Source organism: Chelonoidis abingdonii, chromosome 1 (genome assembly GCF_003597395.2).
Source record: "Chelonoidis abingdonii isolate Lonesome George chromosome 1, CheloAbing_2.0, whole genome shotgun sequence".
Lineage (NCBI taxonomy): Eukaryota > Metazoa > Chordata > Testudines > Testudinidae > Chelonoidis > Chelonoidis abingdonii.
The window spans coordinates 347,785,437-347,800,004 of record NC_133769.1 but is presented as its reverse complement, the minus strand read 5'-3'; the positions used below and the strand labels follow the sequence as shown (position 1 = coordinate 347,800,004).

The 14,568-nt window shown below is 38.7% G+C and overlaps 1 protein-coding gene across 3 annotated transcripts in view; it reads right to left on the bottom strand.

Moving 5' to 3' along the window:
- Positions 1–1,769: 1,769 nt before the first annotated feature.
- SLC36A4 (solute carrier family 36 member 4) overlaps positions 1,770–14,568 on the bottom strand; it is a 232,961-nt gene continuing 220,162 nt past the window's right edge. For 2 of the 3 annotated variants that reach the window (XM_075061744.1, XM_075061743.1), the window contains one exon: positions 8,390–8,815. In XM_075061744.1, the coding sequence (XP_074917845.1) occupies positions 8,508–8,815 (308 nt within the window). In that variant the 3' untranslated portion in view covers positions 8,390–8,507. Of the gene's footprint in view, positions 8,816–14,568 lie in introns of all 3 variants that reach the window. The other variant, XM_032769238.2, reaches the window with a different exon arrangement.

The following is a 14,568-nucleotide window of genomic DNA, read 5'->3' as shown; positions in this document are numbered from 1 at the left end:
ACAGTCCCACCATGCCCCTTAACACTTTAACTGCTCTATTCCTTAGCTCTTCCCATTATACTAACAAACCCATTGACCAGGCAGAAACAACACACACAATGTCTTTGTTCACACATATTAGTATAAGATAAGAGTGTAAAACAAAAAAAAAATCAAACCCAAAATTCTATCTCAGGCTGACAAACGCTTACATGCTAACATCTCTTTTCCTGCATTCACATGAAATCCCACTGAAGTTAATGGAGTTTCTCATGCCCATGTGTGTCCACCTGTGTGAAACTCCTTGTAGGAGCAAGATCTGAAATTTCACGTGTGAAAAGTTATTCAGCAGCATGGTTCTTTTACAAATGCTGTTTCATTCATGTGCAAACAATATTCTCAATTCGTTTTTCATATCTTTGAAGTTAATTTAATTTCCCTCCCACATATACCTCTACCCTGATATAACACTGTCCTCGGGAGCCAAAAAAATCTTACTGTGTTATAGGTGAAACCGTGTTATGTCGAACTTGCTTTGATCCGCTGGAGTGTGCAGCCCTGCTCCCCCGGAGCACTGCTTTACCACGTTATATCCAAATTTGTTGTTATACCGGGTCACGTTATATCGGGGTAGAGGTGTACTATAATTCACGGATATTAGTAGTTTTCATCCTGACAAATATGACTATTTGAAAAGATGAACCTGTACCTTTGGCTTCACTTCATGTTTTATATTTGTGGAATACCAGTTTAATTTGTCTCACAGATATCTAAACATTTTAGATGAATTTATATTTGTCTAAGTAATGTCCACAGTGCACATTTACATCCAAGTTCTTTCAAAAGTACTTGCTCTCTGGATATTGGAAGAGAACAAGGGAGTTTTAATTACTGGATCCAAGATTCTTAAAAAAGTTTTAAAAAATGACAGGGTAAAATGTTCAAAAGGATCTAAGTGATGTAGGAACTTCAGAGCCATTTTCAAAAGTGACTTAGGCACTTAGGGTCAGAGTTTTAAAGGTATTTGAATTTCAATTAGACTAATGCCTATGTTATTTAGGAGCCCAAGTCTTATTTTCAAAAGTCATTTAGGTGTTGCAATGCTGAGTGGAGCAACACCTAAATTCTATAAAAATCTAGGCCTAAGTCACTTTTGAAAATGGCACCTTGAAAAGCACTTAAGTTTTACCCCCTTGTGATTTTGGATGCCCAACTTGAGACACCTTAAAGAGGCTTGATTTTCATAGGGTAGATGCTGTGAAGTTTATTACATAATTAAGCACCTAAAATTACTAGTTACTAATTAAAATCTTAGCACAGGCTTTTAGGTTTCAGATCTAGGGTCTGAAATTTAACGTTAATTTCTGCATCAACTGGCCTCCACAGCCAAGATTGTCCAAAAACCAGTGCATAAAGGTAGGCTTCTAATTCCATACATAAGTATCCTGATTTTCAGAAGTGCTGAACATCTAACCACTCAGACTTCAGTGACCTCTGCTGGGTACTCTATACTTTTGCAAATTAGGTCATTAATTGAGGTGTCTACGTATACATTTAGAAGCCTAACTTTAGGCACCCAATCATAGAAAATCTTAGCTCAAGAGTGGGATTTTCCAGATGTGCCTACGTGACTTAGGAGCACAAGTTCCTAAGTCACTTAAAAACATGTGAAAATGCCATGCCATGTCTCTTGCCAATCTATGGGTTACCTCACCATATAAATGTGGGTGAATTCTCCATTATTGCGTATTTCTCTGAGAAGTTATGTGGTGAAAGCTAAGGACAGTGAATAAGCAAGATGTTTTGTAATTTTTATTTAGATACAGAAAATGTCAGTTACAGAGCTCTAGACAAAGTCACCCTCTTTCTTCCCCAATGTCTGATGATAGAACATTTACAGACAAGAAAACGATCCAGTTATTTGTAGTGCAGCCAATGATTAAGTTACATTAAAATGGTTAACAATACAATCCTGTTAAATATAAGTGCACGTACAATACAGTAACATAATTTTCTATTCCTTATTAGCAAGAAAATTCCAATGGCAAGCATTTTTCAATATAAATTAGTTGATGATAAAGTACTTCTATGCCCATCTTAAATACATATTAATGCAAACTATCTCCATTTAGTCTGGAGTTTGTCTACTTGCATCTTAACTGGTTACACTCGTTGCAGTACTTTAAAACAGAAATAACCATCTTGTTATTTAAAAAGGATTTGTCAGATTTCCTATAATTTAAAATCTTTGGCATAAATAAACATAAATATGATATAGTTGGCATCATGGAAACTTGGTGGGATAATATGCATGACTGGAATATTGGTACAGAGGGTACAGCTTGCTCAGGAAGGACAGGCAGGGAAAAAAAAAAGAGGATGGAGCTAGGTTCCAAAGAGGATGGCGCTAGGCTGTTCTCAGTGGTGGCAGATGACAGAACAGGGAGTAATGGTCTCAAGTTGCAGTGGGGGAAGTTTAGGTTGGATATTAGTAAAAACTTTTTCACTAGGAGGGTGGTGAAGCACTGGAATGGGTTACCTGGGGAGGTAGTGGAATCTCCATCATTAGAGGTTTTTAAGGCCCAGCTTGACAAAGCCCTCACTGGGATGATTTAGTTGGTGTTGGTCCTGCTTTGAGCAGGGGATTGGACTAGATGAACTCCTGAGGTCTCTTCCAACCCTAATATTCTATGACTAAAAAAAGGAGGAGCTATTGCCTTATATATTAAAAATGTATACCCTTGGATTGAGGTTGAGATGGAAATAGGAGACAGGCTTGTTGAAAGTCTCTAGGTAAGGATAAATGGGGTAAAAAACAAGGGTGATGTCATGGTAGGTACCTACTACAGACCATCTAATCAGCAAGAAGAGGTAGATGAGGCTTTTTTTAAAATAACTGACAACACCATCCAAAGCACAAGATCAGGTGGTAATGAGGGATTTAGGCTACTCAGACACCAGTTGGGGAAATAACATAGCAGGGTACAGATTATCCAATAAGTTCTTGGAATGTATTGGAGACAATTTTTTATTTCAGAAGATGAAGAAAGTTACTAAGGGAGAGTCTGTTCTAGATTTGATTTTGACAAATAGGGAGGAACTGGTTGAGATTCTGAAAGTGGAAGGCAGCTTGGGTGAAAGTGATCATGAAATGACAGCGTTCATGATTCTAAGGAATGGTAGGATGGTGAACAGCAAAATAAAGATAATGGATCTCAAGATGGCAAACTTTAGCAAACTCCGGGAGTTGGTAGGTAAGATCCCATGAAAAGCAAGTCTAAGGGGAAAAACAATTGACGACAGTTGGCAGTTTTTCACAGAGACATTATTAAGGGCACAAGAGAAAACTATCCCATGACGGAGGAAAGTATGTCAAGAGACCACCAGCTTAACGAGGAGATCTTCAATGATTTGAAACTCAAAAAAGAGTCTTACAAAAAGTGGAAACTAGGTCAAATCACAAAGGCTGAATATAAACAAATACCACAAGTATGTAGGGAAAAATTAGAAAGACCAAGGCACAAAACGAGATCAAACTAGTTAGAGACATAAAAAGTAACAGGAAAACATTCTACAAATACATTAGAAGCAAGAGGAAGACAAAAGGACAAGATAGGTCCATTACTCAATGAGGGGGTGAAATAATAACAGAAAATGTGGAAATGGCAGAGGTGCTTAATGACTTCTTCATTTCAGTTTTCACCAAGAAGGCTGGTGATGACTGGATGTCTAACATAGTGAATGCCACTGAAAATGAGGTAGGATAAGAAGAGGCTAAAATAGGGAAAGAACAAGTTAAAAATTACTTAGACAAATTAGATGTCGTCAAGTCATCAGGGCCTGATGAAATGCATCCTAGAATAATGAAGTTGCTGACTGAGGAGATATCTGAGCCATCAGCAATTATCTTTGAGAAGTCATGGAGGATGGGAGAGATTCTAGAAGACTAGAAAAGGGCAAATATAGTGTCCAACTATAAAAAGGGAAAAAACAACCACCCAGGGATTTACAGACCACTCAACTTAACTTCTGTACCAGAAAGATAATGGAGCAAATAATTAAGCAATCAATTTGAAAACATCTAGAAGATAACAAGATGATAAGTAACAGTCACCATGGATTTGTCAAGAACAAAGCATGTCAAACCAACCTGATAGCTTTCTTTGACAATGTAACAAGCCTTGTGGATAGGCGAGAAATGGTATTTTTTGACTTTAGTAAAGCTTTTGATATTGGCTCGCATGACCTCATAAACAAACTAGGGAAATGCAACCTAGATGGAGCTAGTATATGGTGAGTGAAAAACTGGTTGAAAAACCATTCCCAGAGAGTAGTTATTAGTGGTTCACAGTCATGCTGGAAGGAAATAACAAGTGGGGTCCCACAGGGATCAGTTCTGGGTCCGGTTCTGTTCAATATCTCCATCAATGATTTTGGTAATGGCATAGAGAGTAGACTTACAAAGTTTGCAGATAATACCAAGCTGGGAGGGGTTGCAAGTGCTTTGGAGCATAGGATTAAAATTCAAAATGATCTGGACAAACTGGAGAAATGGTCAGAAGTAAACAGGATGAAATTCAATAAGAACAAATGCAAAGTACTCCATTTAGGAAGGATCAATCAGTTGCACACATACAAAATGGGAAATGACTGCCTAGGAAGGAGTACTGCAGAAAAGGATCTGGGGGTCATAGTGGACCATAAGCTAAATATGAGTCAACAGTGTAACGCTATTGCAAAAAAAGCAAAAATCATTCTGGGATGTATTAGCAGGAGTGTTGTTAGCAAGACACGAGAAGTAAATCTTCTTCTCTACTCTGCACTAATTAGGCTCAACTGGAGAACTGTGTCTAGTTCTGGGAGCCACATTTCAGGAAGGACGTGGACAAATTGGAGACAGTCCAGAGAAGAGCAACAAAAATGATTAAAGGTCTAGAAAACATGACCTATGTGGGAAGACTGAAAAAACTGGATTTGTTTAGTCTGGAAAAGAGGAAGACTGAGAGGGGAAATGACAACAGTTTTCAAGTACGTAAAAGGTTGTTACAAGGAGGAGGGAGAAAAATTGTTTCTTAACCTCTGAGGATGGGACAAGAAGCAATGGGCTTAAATTGCAGCAAGGGCGGTTTAGGGTTGACATTAGGAAAAACTTCCTAACTGTCAGAGTAGTTAAGCACGGGAATAAATTGCTTAGGGAGGTTGTGGAATCTCCATGATTGGAGATTTTTAAGCGCAGGTTAGACAAACACCTGTCAGGAATGGTCTAGATAAAACTTAGTCTTGCCTTGAGTGCAGGGAACTGGACTAGATGACCTCTTGAGGTCTCTTCCAGTCTTTGATTCTATTCTATGATTCGGTCATATTTGGACTTGATGATCTCTCAGTAGTTTTATTTGTGACACTTCAGTCCTCTTCAACACAAAATATCCTGAGACCATAGACTTATTTTAAAAATGACTGAGCAGGCCAAACAAACCTAATATGTGAGTGCTGAAGTAATAAAGATCCTACACTGCAGGTGAAAAATAAAAATGGTATAGTGGAAAGCCTTTAAATATATTAATAAACATTTTAAAATCTCTTAAGTGACACATTAATTTAAATGGGCAATACTGACCCAGAGACTAAAAAAAGCTACTTCATACTCAGGGGTCTGAGTGAGAAACTGCTGAATGACACCATTAGGTATGATGGGATGTGCCATGGGCAGACTTTGTGGTGAGATCTGTATGGGTTCACACTTGGGTCAAGATTTCCAAAGCTGGGGGTCTAAAGCTAAGCTTCTAAGTTCTTATTTAGGCACCTAAGTAAGTGATTTGATTTTCAAAAAGTCTGATCTGCATTCACTTTAGGGAGTACTCCTGGGTGCCTTTCAAAATCAGGTCACATCTTTAGGGATTTAAATAAGGATGCGGGAGCCTCTCTTTAGGCACCCACCTTTGTTAGATTTGGCTTTGGTAAATAGCATCAAGTGCACATCAACCTGTACTGGCCAAAGATTATCACCATGTTCTCCACTGGCCATATATTTCTGGTCCAAATCCTTCAGCATGTTGGCAGAAGCACAATCTCAGAGGCCTTTGCTATCATGCAGCAGACTGAGAACAGATGATATGGAAGGATTTGGCAATTATGCATCTTCCACACACATGCAAATAGAAAGAGCTGCCAAAACAATAGGCAAAAAATGTTTACCAGTCCTATTAAAAATAAATGTAGAAAATGTTCAGGATTAATTAAAATAAATTTCACAGCAAAAAATAAATAAATACAAAATTGTGTTTTGATGCTACTGTCTAGTGTACCTTTTTTGTAAACCGGTTTTGTCCCCAAACATACACTGAAAAACTTGGCTGCAATATCTCCTTTAGAAATAGCTTAAAGGCTTAAATACTTGACTCTGAAAAGCTAAAGTTACTTTTTGCCTGTCCAGTCACTGTCCTCGTATGATCCTTGAGGGCATCTTATTATTACAGGTGCTGGGTACGTTACTAACACAGCGTTACATCTGCATTCCTTTAAAGTGCCTGCCAAGCATTTGTTTAATTTTGTCCATGCTGAAATGAAAATGAGAGCACTGCTTAGAACAACTGTTTGAAAAACTACATGCAGTTCGCACCATATGCTACTATGCTGAATCCCTATTGGAAACACTTATAAAATGGAGATGAAAGGACTATAATGCTGATGCCATATGGTAGGTGACTGGGGAAATATTCTGAAGGCAAGAAAAATATTAGCTATTGCTGTGTCTTAAATGTGCATGGACATTAGGGGAGAGGTTTTATTTCCTCAAGAAATGTGATAATTAAATATCTTCTTTAGAAAAGCATTTTTATAAGAAGAAAGTTTGATAAACTCTTTTTTAAAAAATCGAGTTTTTTTCAATTAAAATAACAACAATCTGGTTTCAGCATTAGAGTGAAATTCAGTAGAGGGGGGCCAGAAAGCCCAACACAAGCCCTCAAAATAGAGATTTTTATTATGAAGGATTAAGTGGTGCATTGGCCTGGAGCAGAAGGATGATTTTCCCCCACAGTTACCAGTTTTCCTAGATACTCTTTTTATTTTCCAAAAATGGGATTGGGGGAGAACCAAAATATAGTAATATGCACGTTAAATACTACTGAAGGCAGAACATAATGCAAAAATAATTACTCTATTGTACATGTAGCTACCATACAAATATAGACAGCCACTCTAATCTTTTAGAATAGGTAGAAAAATACAGCATTTCATGTATTTGTATAGTTGCAATTAAGGATAGATTCACAAAGGTTTTTTGTTTTGTTTTTTTAAGGCCCAGGTTTTAGGACAGCAGTTACCAAAAATATATCAAAATAAACTACTTACATCATCATTTGTAAACTTGGATGTTGTCTTGTTATCTACTTCTGCATCATTAAAGAGTACATTTTTTTCTAATACATGATGACATTCTGTGATCCCACATACAAAGCCCAAAGGGCATAAACCACCAGGTTTTAAAAATTACTTGTTCTATGACTGAAAGCAGCATTCCCTGTCAAAACTCTGCAAGCTGTTCCACATAGTCAGGCCCCTGAGCCTGCACAAGGCCCAGTGAGGTCACTGGGCTCCTCCCAGGAGCACAGGTTTATCCATACAGAGCAGCTTGCAGGATAGGGATGGAGGATTTTCCTGAAGGAGCTTATTATCTTTTACATACTTCAACTAAAATGCTTGTTATTGATTTGGATTGCATGAAAAAGTGACCTTGTGCCTAATGGCACATAAACTGACTGACACTGGTGGTTTGCAGTACATGTGCTAAGCGTTAAGACTTTGACCCTGAAGGCTTTAGGCTTCAGAACTCCATTGATGCCAGTGTGAAAAGACTGCAAGAACAGTCATAGTAATTTTTCAAAACCACAGTGATTAAAGACATATTAACACCCAGTAATCAGAGTGAAGCACTTATAGTTGTTGAAAGGAAACACCTCCAGGTAGTAAGTCTACAGGTCCCTGGAAACATTACTAACAATCCAAGCTATATATATATAGTAACTATTATCCATTGGGGAGAAATTCACCCCTTCACTGAAAGCCAGCAGAAGATCTACACACTACTTAAGTCCCACCTCAGCCCCTTAAAACAGGGCTTTAATGAGATGTAAGTGGTGCATAGGCATCATGTTGGTGCTGGGATGTGAGGGGTGGATTTCACCCTTCTTAGTAGGCATTTTGATTTTCTGATTAATTATATTTGGTTGCACGAGCAATTCATATACAAATATTCTTCCCCTCCATCCCCCGACACCTAAACCAATCCTTTCCTTCTCTACATAGAGCAGAGGAGGCTTGAGAGTCTTAACACAGAGATCTGGTCTGAAGGATTTACAAAATGGGCAAATGAGGAAGAGAAGGAAAGAGGTGTGTTATTGTTCAGAACTTAATGTTTCAGTTCATTTGAATATGGTCCATACTTCCAACTACAGGCTCTATCAAGATCTTTTTCTCCTAATTAGAACCCACACCTAGGAACAAAATGATTCTTGGTTCTCTCACTGTTAACTGAAACCAGTCACCAAGTGCGTAGTGTTCAAATCTTCAAAGGGGCTCTCTGTAGTATTAACTAAGACTGTCGCAGCAGGATAAATGATCTCTTCAACTGTCACATATGTCCCTGTTAAAAAGCCAATGACTCCAATGACAGCTATAAAGATGTCTTTAAGTATCATCCACACACTTAAGTTTTCCTTGTAAAATGTGAGGATTTCAACCAAAGGTGGCAGGATCAATGCCAACGTGCTGCTGCTTACGGCGCCAACAAAGGAAATCACCAGGTCGAGGTGAGGGATCAAGACTGCTACAGCACCTGAAAAAGATAACAAGCACTTTTATCTTAAATTCAGCATCTTTATTAAAATAAAACCTTGAAAGATACATAAGCCAGTGAATCACAACCTAGCAAATATTGAGCAATTTACCACTCATTTGTAATTCTAATCAGTGTAGAGCCCCAGACTTTACTAACAAATAAGAATAGTCTTCACCTCTTTTTGTGTTGAATCATAGAATATCAGGGTTGGAAGGGACCTCAGGAGGTCATCTAGTCCAACCCCCTGCTCAAAGCAGGACCAATTCCCAATTAAATCAACACAGCCAGGGCTTTGTCAAGCCTGACCTTAAAAACCTCTAAGAAAGGAGATTCTACCACCTCTCTAGGTAACTCATCCACTGCTTCACCACCCTTTTAGTGAAAAAGTTTTTACTAATATCCAACCTAAACCTTCCCCACTGCAACTTGAGACCATTACTCCTTGTTCTGTCATCTGCTACCACTGAGAACAGTCTAGATCCATCCTCTTTGGAACCCCCTTTCAGGTAGTTGAAAGCAGCTATCAAATCCCCCCTCATTCTTCTCTTCTGCAGACTAAACAACCCCAGTTCCCTCAGCTGCTCCTCATAAGTCATGTGCTCCAGTCCCCTAATCATTTTTGTTGTCCTCTGCTGGACTCTTTCAATTTTTCCACATCCTTCTTGTAGTGTAGGTCACAAAACTGGACACGGTACTCCAGATGAGGCCTCACCAATGTTGAATAGAGTGGAATGATCACGTCCCTCGATCTGCTGGCAATGCTCCTACTTATACAGCCCAAAATTCCATTAGCCTTCTTGGCAACAAGGGCACACTGTTGACTCATATCCAGCTTCTTGTCCACTGTAACCCCTAGGTTCTTTTCTGCAGAACTACTGAATGCACTTATTTCTGAGTTGGATAAGTTTTAGTGCTAATGTAAAGTACCCAGCTTGATTTTCAGATCCCAAAGTGAATTTGCAGGACTGACAGTTCAAAACAAAATCTTTTTGTACACATGGAACAAACAAAGTTTTCTTTGCAAATCATTGAGACACAAGAGATCTGAAATTGCATGGTGACACTTTTACACTGATTTTTTTCAAGAGAATGACAGGTAGAGGGGAGACAGGCTTTTGAGTGGAAGGAGAGTCTGTAAGTAGCACAGGCTATGCTGGGCAAACACACACACACACATATACACACACACACACACACACAAAATCACCCTACAAATTACATCAAATTTGATGCCCTGGTAAATGATATCCATATTAAAAGGTAACTTAAAAATTAACCAAAATGGACATACAACTTCCTGACCATTTGGGATCCCATGGCCACCACTGTCTCAGCATATTTGGACACCTATCTCTTGAAAAAAATCAATCACTAAGACTGTTCACTTTGTAAAATACCTCTGACAGGTTACCAATTTACCAGAGAAAGAGTTCAGTCCAGACAGACATATTTAGAAACAGGAACTATTGAGCCTTCCAGCACTGGGTGGTTGGTCTTCATCCCAATATTGTAAAATTCTACAAACAGAATTCATTGTTCCAAAAGAATCAGTGCCTCTGATGTTTTTAATCCATTTCTCTGGAAGCTCTAACCAAGATGTCCTAGTCATGGTTTAGAGCCATACAAGTGTGTCGTGTAATGAATGCTTTCAGTTCTGTATCATAAAATGAGCGGAGCAGAGGTTCCAATCTAATCCCCAGTGAATGGCAGGGCACATCTGACCTCCTTTCACAAATGCATCCCCTATCGGCTGGCAGAGATTAGCACAGACATTCATGTCAGCTGCTTCCCTGGAATAGCTAAATGGAAGGAAGTGAAAGGGGAAAATCGCTATGAAAACCTCCAGCACGACAGAAATCATGCACAAAATATTTTTTGCTCTTCTTTTCTATATTGCTCCACATATTTCACAACTGCCACCACCCTCACACCCGGCTTCAATACAGTGCCTTTGTGTTCAAGAAAAATGTTAGTGGAGTAATGTTTATAGTATATAGCAATAAATAATGCAACGATTGGAACGAAGATACCGTTACGTAGCAAGTGAGAGCAAAACCTAACTAAGTGCATACCAATGTGATCTTTTCTCAGCCTGACAAGCAGCACTTTGATTTCAAATGGAACCTTACAAGTTTTGCAGACTAATATCCCAGATGTAGGCCAGGATGTCTTGAATTCTGAGGGCAGCTGAAATTAAAAATGCAACTTTCTAAAATAAATATCGTTCATGAATCATAATAAACTTGTGGCACTTATGAGCATCACAGCAAAAAACTCAAGAAGTTTCAGAAAAGGATTAGGCTTTTTTATGATTAAGACAGCATCTCTAGATACACTATGTAACAAAGACTGGATTTATGACCCTTCAGAGTATTACAGGGATCTCCCATTATCCTACCCTATTAACAGAAGTTAGCTGCAGAGTAAATGATACAGATGTCTTGTGGCAGCTGTGGTCTGTGAATTCCACAAAGTTATAAAAGAGAATGCAATGACACTCTGTCCAGAGGGAAGTAGGGGGAAAGACAGCAGTCCTAGAGAAAACCTTAGGTACACCCAGACACAGGGAGAAAGCTTAGACTCTGTTTTACGTTGTTATGTTATTCAGTTCACAATAAAGTCAAACACTCAAAAGTGGGTGTTTGCCCTTCTATAGCATGGAGCAGATTCGGGGTGTCACTTTCTTACACACTCCATAGATTAAAGTTTAAAAGACTACCAATTGTCAGGCTTCTTGGCATGAAGTCATTTCTCCTGTTTAGGACTGGATGGCTTTAGTAGTATGGGGTTAGGGGATCCAGTAAGCCTCGATTTCAGATGTCTGGAAGAGCCAAAATATAATATCTACTTCAAGTGATGAGTCCTTGAGAACAGTAGAGCATGTAAGTGCAGGTGGCTTGCATACTGAAAACCCCCCTGAGGTGAGTAGTTGTGCAGCATATCCTATTATTTGCAACAGCTAAGAACACTTAAGTTTAGTTCAGTCTTAATTTAACTCTCTATTTCTTGTGCAGACAAAACTCCCACTGAAAACAATAAAGTAGGCAGCTTGGGAGCACAACCAATGAAGAATTGGACCCTCAAGCCTGGACAATTGGCAAGCATACTTAATACTTGTACAATATTACATAACATTAAAGTTATGGAAAACTGAAGTTGAAATGTTTGTGCTGTGTGGTAAAACTCATAGTTAATGAATTTGTTGAAGACTGAAGCAATAGAAAAAGCTGCACATTTATTATCTTGCTAGTTAAATGGATGCAGTGGGTGTACTCAATAAATTTAGATTGTTTAACTTCTGAAACAGACCTCTTTCAGTTCAACGTAAGTGCTGACAATTAAACAGGATTATTCATTAGTTATATTAAATTGGAATGTTTGAAAATGTTCTTGATTAAAAATAATGAAAGATTTAGAGTTTTTTAAAGATAGAAACACATGAAATTAAAATATATGTTGTAATGGTTCATTTAGACTGGAGAAAGGCAGAAAAGGGGGTACCTTGGATTAGATTACACTAAATCAAAACTCAATCCAGATTGTTTGGATCCTGGTCCTATTTTATACCAATCTCAAAATTCCTGTGTTGGGAGGCCAACAACTCCACTGACAACTATAAAATGTCTAAGAATCAAATTGATGGACTTAAGTTTTCCTTGTAAAATGCGAGGATTTCAACCAAAGGTGGCAGGATCAATGCCAAAGTGTTGCTGCTTAAGAGTGCCAATGAAGGAAATCACCAGCTCTAGGTGAACGAACAGAGTTTTGCTGGGTTTTAGTTAATTTCTTCTTTCAATCCCTTAACAATCCACTCAGAAATACAAGTCACATATTCCCTTTTCATTTATGCCTGCTAAAGAATGCTTGCAGAGTTAATAATAATATGCCAGTTCCGCAGGAGAATCAAACAGAAGAGTCACATCTGCAGACAAAAGCCTACAGACTATCGATAATAATTTCTAATGACTCTAGGATATTGAAAATCAAACAGTAAAGACTCAAGAGGAGATTCAGAACCTTGATGAAACATCGTGTAAGGTACACAGTGTTCTGTTTGGGGAGTTCTAGGAATCTTAATATGTGCTACACAGAAAGTTGGAAATCTTGCAATAGTCACAGGAAAAGGTCTTTTGGGTTTGACCAGCAGTGCAATCAGCTTCAGGCCCCCAGGAAATGAGTAGGAGCAGTTTGAACAGAAGTATCTCATAAAAATGACTGGGACAGTTTGTCCCAACACTGCAGTAACATTCTTCTGGGATGTGGTATTTTGGAATATTACACTTTTTATAAAGGAGAGATCTCTCCAGTGGAAAATTTTCCTTAACTTCATTTGGTTTCATTCCTGGTTACATTGCCTCTATCTTAACCAATTTTGCTCCCTCCTACGGGCCAGTCAATTTAAAAGCCTGCCTTACTTGCTGAGGGATTTCCTGCCCCATATGGTGAATTTCACTGAGTTCAGCAGGAAAAAAATATTCTTTCCTTTCCTCCAGGACAGGCAGATCTATCTGGCTGATAAAATACAAGATGGTAAATAGACTCATCAGATACGTGTAGTATAAAAACCTCTTCCTAATATACTGTGAAAATCACCTAAAGGGGAAATTTATCTGCCCCTGGAAGGCCCTGAGGTACAGGGGTACAGATTGAGTGGCTCCGTATCCTACGTAAAGCAGAGAGGCAGTTTCCTTGGTGGTTTCTAGGAAAAAGGGGCATGACTGCTGACAGGGACTATCCCTATGAGCATGCCTATCCATAGAGTCCTAAGGGTTAAGAAAGAATCCAGCTGCACACCCCAGAGCAGATAAGAAGGATGGATAGGGACTGAGTTGTAGGGGTAATAAGCAAACATCACATAACAAGTGAGTATTCACCCACGAAAGCTCATGCTCTAATACGTCTGTTAGACTATAAGGTGCCACAGGACTCTTTGCTTCTTTCACCTAACAGTGGCACACAGCATACTCAAGGCCCATTTTGGAAGCGTCACCACTGTTTTACAGACATGTACCTGAAACCATATATTCTGCTAAAGATTTTGAATGAGAGGAAATGTAAACAAACAACATATAATTATGTTAATGAGATCAGTTAATGAGTACATAGCACCTCAGCAATGTAATGTACCTAGAAAAACAATGATGCACGTGTTTTTAAAAAGTTGAGAGGAAAGAGAGTCCTGTGGTTAAGGCCCTAGACTGGGACTTAGGAGATGTGGGTTCAATCCTTCCCTCCACCACAGACCTTAGATAAGTCAGTCTCTCTAAACATTAGTTCCCATCTGAAATGTGAATAGTATTTCCTTTCTCCTGCTCTTTGTTTGTCTAGTTACAGCATAAGCTCTTGTTGCTTACTCTGTTCTAGGCACTTACAAACCCAATGAGCCCTGACCTTAGTTGGGGCTTCCAAGTGGTACTGTAATACAAATAATTAAAAAAAAAAAAGAACAATTTGATTTCTACCTCTTCATAATGATTTGACATTTAATATCTCAGCATCAGATAATAGAGCAGAAACCATAAGGAGCATTTCAGGCATATAGATTTGTAGAGCCCAAGGTCAGAAGGGAACCATTATAATCATCTAGTCTGGCCTCCTGCGTAACACAGGCCTTAGAACCTCCCCAAAATAATTCCTTGAGCATATCTTGCAGAAACATCAAATCTTGATTTTAAAATTGTCAGTGGTGGAGAATCCACAACAACCCTCGATAAATTGTTCCAATGGTTCTCATTGTTTAAAATGTACGT